General features: G+C 42.0%; 1 protein-coding gene across 1 annotated transcript in view; it reads left to right on the top strand.

Moving 5' to 3' along the window:
- The window catches only part of LOC146390479 (dachshund homolog 2-like), a 117,919-nt gene that overhangs the window by 61,014 nt on the left and 43,731 nt on the right, over positions 1–13,174 (top strand). The window contains exon 2 of the mRNA XM_084923525.1: positions 1,336–1,451. Within this exon, the coding sequence (XP_084779651.1) occupies positions 1,336–1,451 (116 nt within the window). The remainder of the gene's footprint in view (positions 1–1,335; positions 1,452–13,174) is intronic.

The following is a 13,174-nucleotide window of genomic DNA, read 5'->3' as shown; positions in this document are numbered from 1 at the left end:
GCTGGATGCATAAATTTCTGATTTTGTTTAAAAAAAAAAAGTTTTATTAGAAGTTTGACCCTCCAGGTTTTTTAGCGTAAGTACTTGAGTCACTTTTCAAATGACTTTGTTAAACTGTGGTTGCGCTACAGCTACGGCACAAGTGGCTCAGTATTTCTTGGTTTTACTGTCATCAAGCAGATGAGCTCCATTCTATTTATTTATTTAATTAGTTAATTTTTGATGGGGTAGATTGTGTACCACACATTTGCCATATTTAGCACTGAAGTCGTTTCCCTTTGTTTCAAAGTCAAGTAATAAAAAGCTAGTTAGCTATACAAGCTAACGTTAGCGCCTTCTGTTAGCACAGGGAAAGTCACACTTTTGTACATTCATTACAGAAATGTTAGGTTTGGATAATAAAGTAGAGTGTACCTGCTTCTATTTTTTCTAATCTCATGCAGTGGCACTATGTCGAAGTCTTGAACAGGTTTTATTTTTTGGCCTCTCGCTCTCTCTCTCTCTCTAGGTGTAAATGACTTTGGATGGCCATCTGTTACTTAGCTACCCTGCAGAGAGTTGGCCTGCATGCGCACCTCCTCTGTGTGTGTGTGTGTGTGCGTGTGTTTGTGTGTGTGTGGCTTCCTTTATGTTTAGCCGCATGTGTTCAGTTACAGTATTCTTGTTTGAGTGTGTTTATTTATGCCTACGTGCACATGCATAATACAGTAGGTTGTGTGTGTGTGTGTGTGACAGAAATAGGGGGGTTGAGAGAGATGCTGGAGTGTGTTGAGTGTTTATTCAGGTTCACTTGCTCATGTAGAACATGTATCCCAGCTTATGTATGTAAAAAGGACGCTGTTGTACATGAGTGTTAGCATATTTGTTCCTCCTCTGTCTCTCCTTAAAGTCCATCGGCAGCAATAACAATCTGCATATCTAAACAACATTTAAGTTTTCTGCTGAGTTTCCTTCTTCACAGTAAAAGTCTGTCAGCCATACTCAGGATTTCAGAAACACTCGGTGGACATGAGACTTTGTACTTCATAGTCTTTCAGTTGCTCAAAGGGCAGGATGAAATATGTCGGTGAGGCAGCTTTTACTTTTTTGCTCGGAGTCCTTGGAAACTTGTCTGCCCGACACAGCTGACAGTGTTGATATCTTTATATGGAAAACAAAGACCTCAGATGTGAAACTGATATACATGAACCTAAGTGCTTTGAATGATACTGTATTGTATCATGTTTGATGCAGATGGTCTGAGAGGCGTGCACAGATTATAATGGCTTCATTTTTCTGCACTCAACCCTGGAAAATCTTAGTAACTAATCTCCTTTTCTCTCTCTCCCCCTCCAGCTCTCGCCCAGGCCGTCCTCCCAAGCGTTGTTCTGGTGCAGGGATCCAGGAAAGCCCCAGGCTGCTTCACCCAGGCCTCCCCGGCCTGCTGTCCCCCAGCCTGCTGTCCCACACTGGTAAGAGAAAGAGACCGAGGCATGAATGATTTTCTCGTTTTTAATACATTTTATTACCTTATTGGGATTTATTTTTAGTCTTTTTTTGTTGTTCCAGCAGCTTCTGAGGACTCTGTGATAGTGCCCTCTACTGGTCAAAGTAATTATGACAGAAAACAGAAAGGAAGTTGTGTAGGGAGGAGGTAGGGGTGGATGGATGGGTCAACAACTGCGGTTTGATGCAAATTACTTTCAAAAAATACTAATCTAACCCAACCAAACACAGGTGGAAAAATCTGGGATCGCATGCAAGCATAAACTGTGTTAATTTTTAAATTAATTCCAGACTGAGGAATTTCAGATTCAGTGACTTGCAGGGACTGAAATCGTCTCTTTGATGCTTAATTTAAACATACGATGCTTTTCATGCTAACATGTCCCGCGACCTGACGTTGTAAGTCTCGTATTTCCAAGAAAATGGAGAGCACAGGTAATGAGGCGGGTTTTGCAGATGACAGGTCACATACAATGCAACGTAAGGAGGACATTTTCTTCCTTTCATACAAGATGCAGTGATGAGTGACGACTTCATCACCTCTACCACCTGTGGTAAAGCACAGCGATACACTGGATTGCTTCCATACCAGCGGTGTAAGAGCAAACTTGTCTGCCCAACTGAAAGATTGTGGGGAAATCTGTGGGAAAAGTTGTTTTTGTGCCTAAAACTGCAAAGATCTCTAAAGTGATCAATGGTTAGTAGGAAATGAATGTTCCTGTTAGCTTGGGCTGTGTAATTAGCTGGTCAGGGCTGTAGATTTTACGAATGCTGTGGGCATTTTTGCACTGAACCGGAAGAGAAAATTAAACTTTTAACCCATTTAAGCTCCTTTACAGCACTTAAAGTAATGGCTGAACACAGATTTTTGTTCAGATACTTTTTCAGTCATTAGTCAAGGACATGCACTCAATGACCAGATGGACTTGAGTATGAGCAATAAAGGATTTTCTGGTGCATTTTCAGGAAGAACTAATGAAAAACATACAGAAGCTCGGTGACCGTTAGTTTCCATGAATTTCTAGTGGGGTTTATGAGCAGTGTTGGGTAAGTTACTTTAAATTAGTAACTTAGTTACATTACTAGTTACTTCTATCAAAAGTAACTCAGTTACTTCAAGTTACTCGTTACTTTCAGAGTAACTAGTTACTAGGGAAAGTAACTTTGGTTTTACTCAGAATTCTCTTGTTAATGTGTTGCTAACTGGATACCCAGCCAGACTGCCAGTCTTCTAGCTTGCTTACTTGCCACAAGTGCACTGTGCCACCTACCAATAGAAAGGAAAAAAATAATGTGCACACTTCCATGAGAGAAATCCCACGCCTGGACCGTCGTTGACCGCCGCATGATTCTAGCCTGCTTTTTACATCCAACACAAAAACTGCAGTCGTGGTGCTTTCGATTGTACTCAGAACTCGGAAATTCTGCCTTCTGAATAGGAAGATGTAGGTAACACCAGACTGCAGATGAGCTGCTTACAGGGCTGGACTGGGACAAAAAAAAAATCGTCCCGGGGAATTTGACTAGAGACCGGCCCACCATTATAGCAAAAATCATAAAGCCTTTGAATGAAAACAAACGCTGTTGTGACAGTGATGTACACTGTTCTGATGGTATATATGCATTAATCTATCAATCGTTTGTTGTAAGACTCAGATAATTATTTTTTTAAAAGCGAGACATTTTAAATGAGAATAAGAAAGAAAAGTATTTCTTTGTGCCCCCCTTTCCCTGTTAATGCCCTACCTGCCCCCCTGGCAACACTTTGCTAGACCCGCCCCTGCACAGTTACCAGCTGTCAGCTACGTAAAAAAAGGATCCTGGTGTTATTTGTCTCTCAGAAACAGTTCATAACTTCCCTTCAACTCATTCATGTCACCTAAAAGGTAAACCTGTTTCTCCATCACCTGTTCAGCTCTGATGATTCAGTAAGGACATCTCCTGGTTTCATCTTCATGTTTCCCTCTCACCACATATCCAAACCGACATCATGACCAGCAGCTTTACAGCTGTGGCTCCAGCCAACATCAGCTGATAGTAGAAAGTAATATTAAATACATTCTAACAACAGCTGATCAAGCTTAAACGTGCTGCTGTTGTTTACCGCGACATCCGCTGGTGTCCTCTTTCTGGCGCAAAGTGGGCGATAAACAAACAAGAGAGAAAAGCCGATCGGCTGATCATTGATCAGTTTCATAATTGAAGTAGAAACAGGAGAGGGGGTGAGAGAATGAGAGAAGAAGAGGCAGCTGTGCAGCGTAAACACAGAATAAATCCAGGTTTGTGTCTTTTTCATTGTAGCTGAAGTCCGGGACAAAATGTTCCTTTTCACCTCAATACGAAACGCGTAATAATTTCTCTGAATACGAGACGATTCCGTTTTTTACGGGACGGTTGGCAACTCTAATAATTAACCTATGAACAAAATAAAGTTCAACATCAGTAACATAGCACCCACCCAGCTGTATAGAAACTCCGTCATGCTAGCTAGTACGCAGTACGAAAAAGTCAGCATAACGAAAATAAACTCCACCTAAACTTGGTTTATATCTGACCCAGATAGACTGCAGGTCATAACTTCTTACCTGAAGTTCAGTTCACCTGATACTCGGACCGGCGGCTGCTTTGGGTCTCTCCTCTTGGCGCCCTTTTCCTTCATCCACCTGCTGGCTTCCACCACTTGCTAATGTTATTGAATCTGTGGAAGCTCCGCGATAGCCACCACACGAAGTAACAAATAACGAGCCTATTTAAATCCCAGTAACGAGTAACGCGTTCCTGGTTTTGGCATAATAACTAGTTACCGTGCTCGTTACCACAATAATAACGTAGTTACTGTAACGCGTTACTTAATAACGCGTTAGTCCCAACACTGTTTATGAGTATACCTAAAATCTGATTAAGAAATGACTTGTGTTCCCTTTTGTGTCATTAAGTTTGCACATGTTTATGAATACGTGGTCACAGGAACTTCAGTCGTGTTTTTTAATGTGAAATATTATTTATGCACAGTCTTTACTTTGTTAATACTGCACAACAGTTGTCATATCAAAGTTCGTGTTTCCCCCTCGACCGCTCTAAATTTCGCTGCTGGTTGGTCCTGAACAGTTCGCGCTGGTCGGCTCACTCTGTTACTGCGTTTCCGTGTCTGTTTAATTCACCTAATGTGTTTCCCGCTCTGTGTTTGACACGTGTTTCAGTTTGCGAATTTTTGACAGCTGGCAGAGGAGCCAACTGCTGGCCTGTAATGGAAAAAAGTATCACATTGTTGTGCTTATAACCTCCAGAGAAAATGACCAGTAATCCTCATAAAGCTGCGCACTGACACATTTCACTAATTTTGAGCTTTCACATTAACACCATGACTCTCATATGTTTTTTACATTTTTTTGATCAAATGTGTAAACATCTCTGTAGTGCCTGTAGTGCTGTTTAAGCATCTGGATTGTGTGGATGTGAGTTGCCGAGTTGTAGAGATACGGACGTTGCTCTGAGTACTCACAATATGTTGCTCAGAGCACCATAAAATATATTTGTACGCTCAACAGGAATGTCTCCTTCCAGAAATCATGAGGTGTTTTTATGCGTACCCTGTTGTGAGCAGTTTCATGTAGAAACAGTTTTCTCCGTACCTTTTGCATCTGCCAACCAAAGAAGCGTGGAGATGGGTCACTCCGTTATCAGAGCAACCAAAAACGAAGAAGGTCCCCACTCGACCACCTCAGAATCAGCTATTATAAGCGTATTTAATGAAGCCGTGTAAAATATAAAACAAGAAAAAAAAACACAGTGTGTCAGAGTATAGTAAATAATGTGGATCCATAAAAGAGAGCATCTGGGCAGGGCTGCAGCCCACCTTTTGGTGATCTGTGATGTGAAGTAACCAACACGCATCGGTACTCCGAATGTTGGAGCTGTTTTCTGATAATCCACTGGAGAAAACTTCAAAAAACTGCATCTTGGTAAGCTTTCAAGGCCTGTATTAGCATGTGGGACACGTGGTTGAACACCATGAGCTATAGCTTATGAAAGGTCTCTTTTTCACCTGCATTTAGGTACCAGGTTCTTCTTCCAGCCACCTGTGTAAAATTTTTCTGATATATGTGAGAGTGACCTTCTAATCTTATTCTTATTCTTAGAGAAACCGTGAAGTCAGCGTCTTCTCTTACTTCTCTTTTATTTGCTTTCCATCTTTAAAATTTTCTTCCTGGAAATTCTTCCTTAGATTCACCCTGTCATTCGGTTTCCCACTCCTGCTTTTCCTTCTGTCCCTCTTTTTCACCTTACCTGCCTCTTTTCCTCTATCCACATCCTTTCTTTCTGAGCAATCGAGATGGCAAAGAAAACAAAATGAAAGGCTCCCTCTTTTTTCCCCCTCCTGTAGCCACAGAAAGTGGAAATGGAGGGAACGCAAAGGATAGAGGAGGGGGAGAAATGGAGAGAAGAAAGGAGGGATGTCGCCAGAGGAGGTAATGAAACCTAAAAATGACTGCCAAAGTACTGAGGAAAAGATGGTTGCAGGGACCAAAGAGTGGGAAAAAAAAGACGGAACCGAGGAGGAGGCAAGGAGTGTGACAAAAATGGCGCGATGGAAGATGGATAAACGAGTGGATGATACAACGAAAGAAAAAAACGGGTAAAGCGAAGGAGACGAGGAGGAGGAAAAAGACCTGCAGAGAAAGAGAAAGGGAGAGTGAACGAGTGCAGATTGCATGGTGGTGTGATGAATGACACGTCTCTGGGGTCCCACTCCTCCATCTGTCCATCCTCCCCCCTCCTTCCCTTGCTGTGTCCCTCTTTTCTTCCCTTTCCCTTCTTCCTCAACTCGTCTCCCTCCCTCCTTCCTGCTCTGTCATCCAGGTTTTCATGTTCTTCATTTTTTAAGTCTCTTCTTTTCCTCCTGCCTGCATCTTCCTTACTTTATTCCTTCCTACTTCTTTCACTCCCTTCTCTTCCCCCTATGTCTGCCACCTTTCTCACTTCATTCTTTGCTTCCTTTATTTTGTCACTTTATCCTCTTCAATCTCCACTTCTTGTCTCTCCTACTCCTCTCCTTTACTTATTCTGCTATTCTACTTCCTGCTTTCCTTCTTTCCCCTCCTCCTCCTTTCTTCCTTCCTCCCCTTTTATTTCCTTCTCTGTCTCCTCTCCATTTACTTCCCTCCTCTTTCGTCTACTCATCTTTGTAATTGCTTTCCTATGCCTCCTCTTTCTTCCTTTTTGTTTCTCCCCCTCCTCATGCTTTAATTTCCTTCTATCCTTTACTTTCTTCTGCTTAATTTGCTCTTGTAACCTTTCTATCTTCCTTGCCTTATTTTCCATCTTCTTTCATCCTGCTTCCTTCATCTTACTGTCTCCTACCTATGCCCCCTACTTGCCCTCCATTCTCCTAACCTTCTTCTTTTCCTTCCTTAAACTTGCTCCTAACTCCTAACACACTTCCTATCCTTCCTTCTCATTTTCCTTCATTCCTTCACTCTTCCCTCCTTTTTCCTATGAGTTTTCCTCCATTTTCTTCCTTTCTCTTCTTGTTTTTGTATCCTGCTTGATTGTCTCTTGCCTTGCTTCCCTGCTCTGTTCACATTTTTATTCCTAAACTCATTCCATTCATCTTCACTCTTCTTGTAAACTTTTCTATCCTTCACTCTTCCTTCTTTTTCTTAGTTCCACCATCCATACCTTGTCTTCCCCCCTTTCCTTTGTCATTTCATCTTCCATGATTTTCTTTCCATGTGCCACTCATTTGCTGCAGTTGTCTTCTTTCTTTCTCCATCATTCCTTTTTGCTTTCCTGCTCCCTACCCCATCCCTTCGTCATCCCTCAGCGTCATTCTCCTCACCTTCTTTTTCCCGTCTTTGTATTCCTCCTTCATCCCTTCACAACCTCTTAATTTTTCCTCACTTTCCTTTTTTCATGTGCTGTTTTTGTATCCTCCTTGCTTCCTTCGTTTTCTCCTTCCCCCTGTCCCCTCTCCCCCAATTATGTCCTTTTTTTTAAAAAAAATCCAAGTGTCTTTCTTTCCCTCCTGCTCCCTCTGTCAGCTTTCTTCTCTCTCCTTTGTCCTTTCTGCTTTTTTGGGTCACTACCCTTCCTTCTCTTCTTCTGCTTTCTTTCCCTTCATTTCCTTTTTTCTTTAATTTGTCCTTTCCTCTTTTATTTCCAGCCTTTCTTTCCTTTCCCTTTCTTTCCTCCTTCCTTTCATTTTCCAGATCTTCCTCCTCCACCTCTTTTTCCTTCCTGTTGTTTCTTCTGTCATTTCTTCAACCCTGAATTCCCCCACACTTTCCCTTTCTCTTCCTCTGCTCTTGCCTCCTTGACTGTCTCCTTCCATCTTTCCCCTCTCACCTCATCGTGGTCCCACACTCATTTCAATCATCTCCTCTTTCCTTTCCTTCCACATTGTGAACCTCCTCACTTCTCTTCCTCTGATCTTTATTTTGCTTCCTCTTCATTCTCCACATATTTGCGTTTCGTTCTTGCCGCTCTCGTTCCTTCAGATCTTTCCCCTCCATCACCTCGCCAGTTTTTCTCCTCCATCCTTCCCTCCATCCCTCTTGACAGTGACTGTTGGCCTCCTTCTCTCCTCCCTCTCCCTCTACAGGATAAATAAAACATGGTTTTGTTTAGTGACATATGGACACAGCTCACTGTGGCATACTAATGACACACACACACACCTGATATATATGTGTGTGTGTGTGTTTGTTAAACATTAGTGGAACCCAGAGACAACATTTGCTCACTTATGATCGCTCATTAGCTCACACACACACACACACACACACACACTCACGCACACACATGCACAACATATATAAAACACACACACAAACACACACACACACACACACTTGGCAGTTGTCAGATGTCGCATTCTGTCTCAGTCACACACACATGCAGAGTCGGTCGTCTTAGTGGCCCTGCGTCCATGGAGACACCACGTTGCTGGGGGAGACGGGCTGTTGTTTACGACCTCGCGGGCGCCACAGCAATGGGGGGCATCGGCCAATCGCAGATGGACATTTATCACACGGTTAGGAAACGCAGAGAGAGGAGGAGGAGAGAGTTTGGAGGAAATGGTGAGAGAAAGGCAGAGGACATGAGGGTGGAAAATGAAGAAGAAGACGGGACAATGAGGAGGGCAGAGAAGAAGGGAGATGTTGGAAGAAATCGTGGATGAGGGAGGAGGTGGAAAATGTGGATGGAGTACTTTAAAGAAAAAAGTAAAGAAACCAGCCGACGAAGACGAGAGAAAAAAAGAGTGAAGAAGGAAAAAAGGTTAAAAACTGAGAAACAGAGAGGAAGGAGGCAAAAACAGGAGGATGGTACATAAAGATGAGAGGGAAGAAGGGAGGGCAGGAGGCGTCAACAACAGCGAGAGAGTGATATCAGTTTAATTGGCCTCATCTTCCTTAACAAAGACGCTGCGATGATAAGCGTGGGAGTGTGTTTGTGTGTGTGTGTGGTAACCTACGCAGGGTGCTGCAGCACTCATTTGACTTGTTAATTCACTTCAAAAACAGCTCAATGGTTCGCCTTGTCTTCAAACACACACACACACACACACACTTACAGGGATGCACAAGTGTGCCATTTTTTTTTCTTTTTTAAACACACACCTATAACGGACTTTGTATCCATGCACAATTGGTGCGTAAACACTTTTCTTTAGCACAGTCTTGTTCAAATACATCCAATTTGAAGTGATGAACACATCTGGCTGCATGAAAACACACACACACACACACACACACACACACACACACACACACACACACACACACACACACACACACACACACACACACACACACTATCTCTGTGTAGGTTACAGATGAAGTGCTTTCAATCTTGTCCTGAAAAGAATACACTTGTCTGAGGACTCTTATGTGCACCTGCAGAGAGAGAGGGAGAGAGATGAAGGAGGTGGAGCGGGAGAGTGAGAGGGAGGGAGTCTGAGGAGGACTGAGGTGACATTAAGTTGTTTCTTTTTAATCCTTCCCCTCCTGCTGCATCACTTTTTAATCACTCTTTCTTCATAAAAGACAGTGACGTTGGCCAGCACCTCTGACAAAGGAGCCTATTATGCCCTGTCTTATTTTCAGGCAGATATACAGTTACAGTGGTGATGCTGATATTAGCCATATCCAAAAGTTTTCAGTAATAAGGTCAGTGTGTGGCGTACACTCAGTTTCATGGAGGGAAAATATCCTTAATATGGGCATCTCAGGCACAGTGAGAACAGAAGCCCCACCCACATCTGCTGTTTGCATGGATCAGCCAATCAGAAGAAAGTTTGGTTACTGAGAGGATGGCTTATTTCAGATCAAGGTTAAACTGAAGAGCCATGCATACACCCAACATAAGATAAATGAGGATTGTTTTTGAACTGTGACTTTTGAACTTTAATCTGTAACTACAGACATGACTATGAAACTGGGATCATAACTACTGAAGGAAAGTGAACCCACAAACTTCAGGCAGTAAAAAATACAAATCAATCACACCAACACACAGACATCAACTTGAACAGTTAACAGAACATTAATAGTTAATGGAAACTATAATAGCCATTACTAATAGGCGATGTATGTTCTTAAACATTCGTTTTTGGGGTATAAGGTGGACTAACATTTACCTGTAAAGAGCCTCTCATCATTGCTAATGACTTTTAAACTTTCAGCTTTGCTTTGGTTTTGGGATGTAATCAAGTACTAAAAGCTCTAACTGGTGGCTTTATTAAGCATTAAATCGCTTAAATTGTTCATCTAATTAGACAGTAAAGTCCCAACAAATATTTATGAGGCCGACAGAACCCATAATCATTGATTTTTACTTCTGACCTTTAACCACTAAACTGCGAACTACCATTGAGCAATTGACCGAATAAAACCTTAAGACTTTTGACTGAATATGATGGTAAATCTTAGTAGGCAACAGAACCCCAAACTCTAATAGTCTAAACTAAATAATAAGTGTATATCATAGTGAATAGAGCCCTAATACTGGATTTCATTATATTACCCAATGTTTACATCAAACATTGTCTTCAACGGGCTTTCAAATCTTGCTTCTATTTGACTCAAGTCCCTGACCTACAAACCCAGTTGGTATAGCAGTTCATAAAGAAACCTAATGGAAAAGTTTGTATTGATTCGGGAGAACAAATGCAATCCCCAAGCCTTCTAGTTTGAACTGTTCAAAGTCAAAGACTTTGCAAAAACAATCACTCTTCAGCTAGTGTCTATTTCCATTTGAAATAGCACAAAATGGCGGCTGCAAAATGGCTGCAAATGGGCATCGTCAACATTCAGTAAGAGCTAAAGATGGGCGACCTAAGTGCCAGAGTACTGAGCTGAAATCTATTTGACTCAGCACAAGAGCAATCGACTGCATTTGTAAATTGGCACTCTCGAGTGCTCGCCGGAAGAAAGCGAAGGGGAAAAACAAAAAAAAGCCAGAACAGTGTGTTTCTAAATTCAGAACACAAAGAGCAATTTCTCTGTTTTCCTGTTTGTTTTATTCAAAGTGTCACTCCATCTCTGAGAGCACGTTCAGAGCACTTCGTCAGAGATGTAGGTGCAGTGGATTAAATATTTACAACCGCAGCCAAATGGGGTGGGTTTCACGCGAGCTCGGGAGGGGGGTTCAGGACTGTTGAATATCACCCAACGGCCTCCACCAACAAACTCAAAGCTATTAAAGACTATCCAGACCCACTGTGGAGGACACTGTCAGATCTCATTTAGGATATCGCCTGCCATGTGGTGGATGCTTTTATCAAGAAAGGCCTTTCAGTAGCTAAAGAAGGTACATGTTTGTGATGCTAAGGAGTTAGTCCAACTATTGTATTATGTAGGACATGGACTTAAAGTTTTGTGTTTAGAAGTAGGTTTTGGGTGTAGCATGTGAAATGTAGCATGACGTTGAAAATAAAATCAAATAAAAACCACCCACTCCTGGTTACCCAATTGATGAGTATTAAGTCTTTATTGAACTTTGTCTTGCAAAAAGTTCCAAGTCTGGACTTTTGGATTTTCTGCTTGTGCTTTTTCAATAAGGAAATATTAAACGACTAATGACAACAAGGCCTTTTTTTATTTTTTACTTTTTTAAAATACAAAATCAGATTTTATTCAGAATTAACAATCCTCATCGTTGCATGCAACAAACCCAAATCCCAACCTGCTATTGGCACTTCAGGGTATATTTAGGAAATATTCAGCAAATATGAACGTCTGTAATTTACAATTTCACAGACCTTGCAGTTGGAGGGAAGTTATGATACCATAAATTTGATTCTTGATGCTAAATAAAAGAATACATATACACACAGATCTGTCCTAACATTAAGACTCCATGTTAAATACTGTCTAGGTTTTCCTTTTGCTGCCATGATAATAACTTGAATAATGAGGTTTTCATTTACTAATATGTGCAAATGTTCTTACCCTGTGCAAGAAAAAAGCACTTAAGCAGAATTGCTGTTGGATTTATAATAATAATGGATTGCATTTATATAGCGCTTTTCAAGGCACCCAAAGCGCTTTACAATGCCACTATTCATTCACTCTCGCATTCACACACTGGTGGAGGCAAGCTACAGTTGTAGCCACAGCTGCCCTGGGGCAGACTGACAGAAGCGAGGCTGCCATATCGCGCCATCGGCCCCTCTGGCCAACACCAGTAGGGTAAAGTGTCTTGCCCAAGGACACAACGACCAGGACAGAGAGCCCGGGGATCGAACCGGCGACCTTCCGGTTACAGATACGCTTCCCAACCCCCTGAGCCACGGTGGCCTGTCTTGTTCTCACCACCATGCATATATTAGCAGATATCATCAGACTGCTTCTTATGTCAGTTTTCTACTTGGGTAGAGTCAAGGCACATATATAACATGTCATATTTACCCATTCACACACACTCAATACAAGCGTTTTTACCTAACGTGCACACTCTGAATGCATTAGGAGTAACTTGGGTTTCAGTATCTTAGCCAAGGATACTTCAGCATGCCAGGAATCGAACCACCAGCCTTCCGGTTAGTAGATGTACACAATCGCCTCAAGCTTACAGCAGCTAGTATTCCCAGGTGGTCTCCCATCCAAGTACTAACCCAACTGTGCTTTGATTCTGAGATCTGATGAGATCAGGTGGGCTCAGGGTGGTATGGCTGAAAGCCAGTGAGCGTACCAGGTGCCACAATTTGCAGCCAATCTGCATGCTCCCTGAACACTGCCAGAGAGTGCGATCTGACTGTGAAACCACACGCTCATTGGCTACTAACTTGTCAGTCACAAGTTATTAAACTCATTTGGAAAGTGTTTACTTAGGTCAACTTTGGCTACGTTCACACTGCAGGTCTTAATGCTCAATTCCGATTTTTTGATCAAATCCGATTTTTTTGTCTGCTTGTTCACACTACAAATAAAATGTGACAGCAAACGCGCTCCTGTGTGAACGCTCAAAGTGTCCCGCATGCGCAAAAGAAGATGTCACACACAAAATGCTCTGTTTAGACCCAGAGCAAACAGTATTGTTTGACTGATGGTCCTTAATATAAATACTTGTGTCAGACTTTACGTTTCCCAATTTTGCTTTAAGTTATAAAGTTATTTTGTTATTTACATTTGGCCTAATAATTATCCTTATTGCTGTTTTAGAGAGGAGCGGTGCTTCAAAGGATAGT

Source organism: Perissodus microlepis, chromosome 3 (assembly GCF_051167445.1).
Source record: "Perissodus microlepis isolate ML-2025 ecotype Zambia chromosome 3, ASM5116744v1, whole genome shotgun sequence".
Classification (NCBI taxonomy): Eukaryota; Metazoa; Chordata; class Actinopteri; order Cichliformes; family Cichlidae; genus Perissodus; species Perissodus microlepis.
Note: the sequence above shows the minus strand (reverse complement) of the source record. Positions and strands in the feature narration are given on the sequence as shown.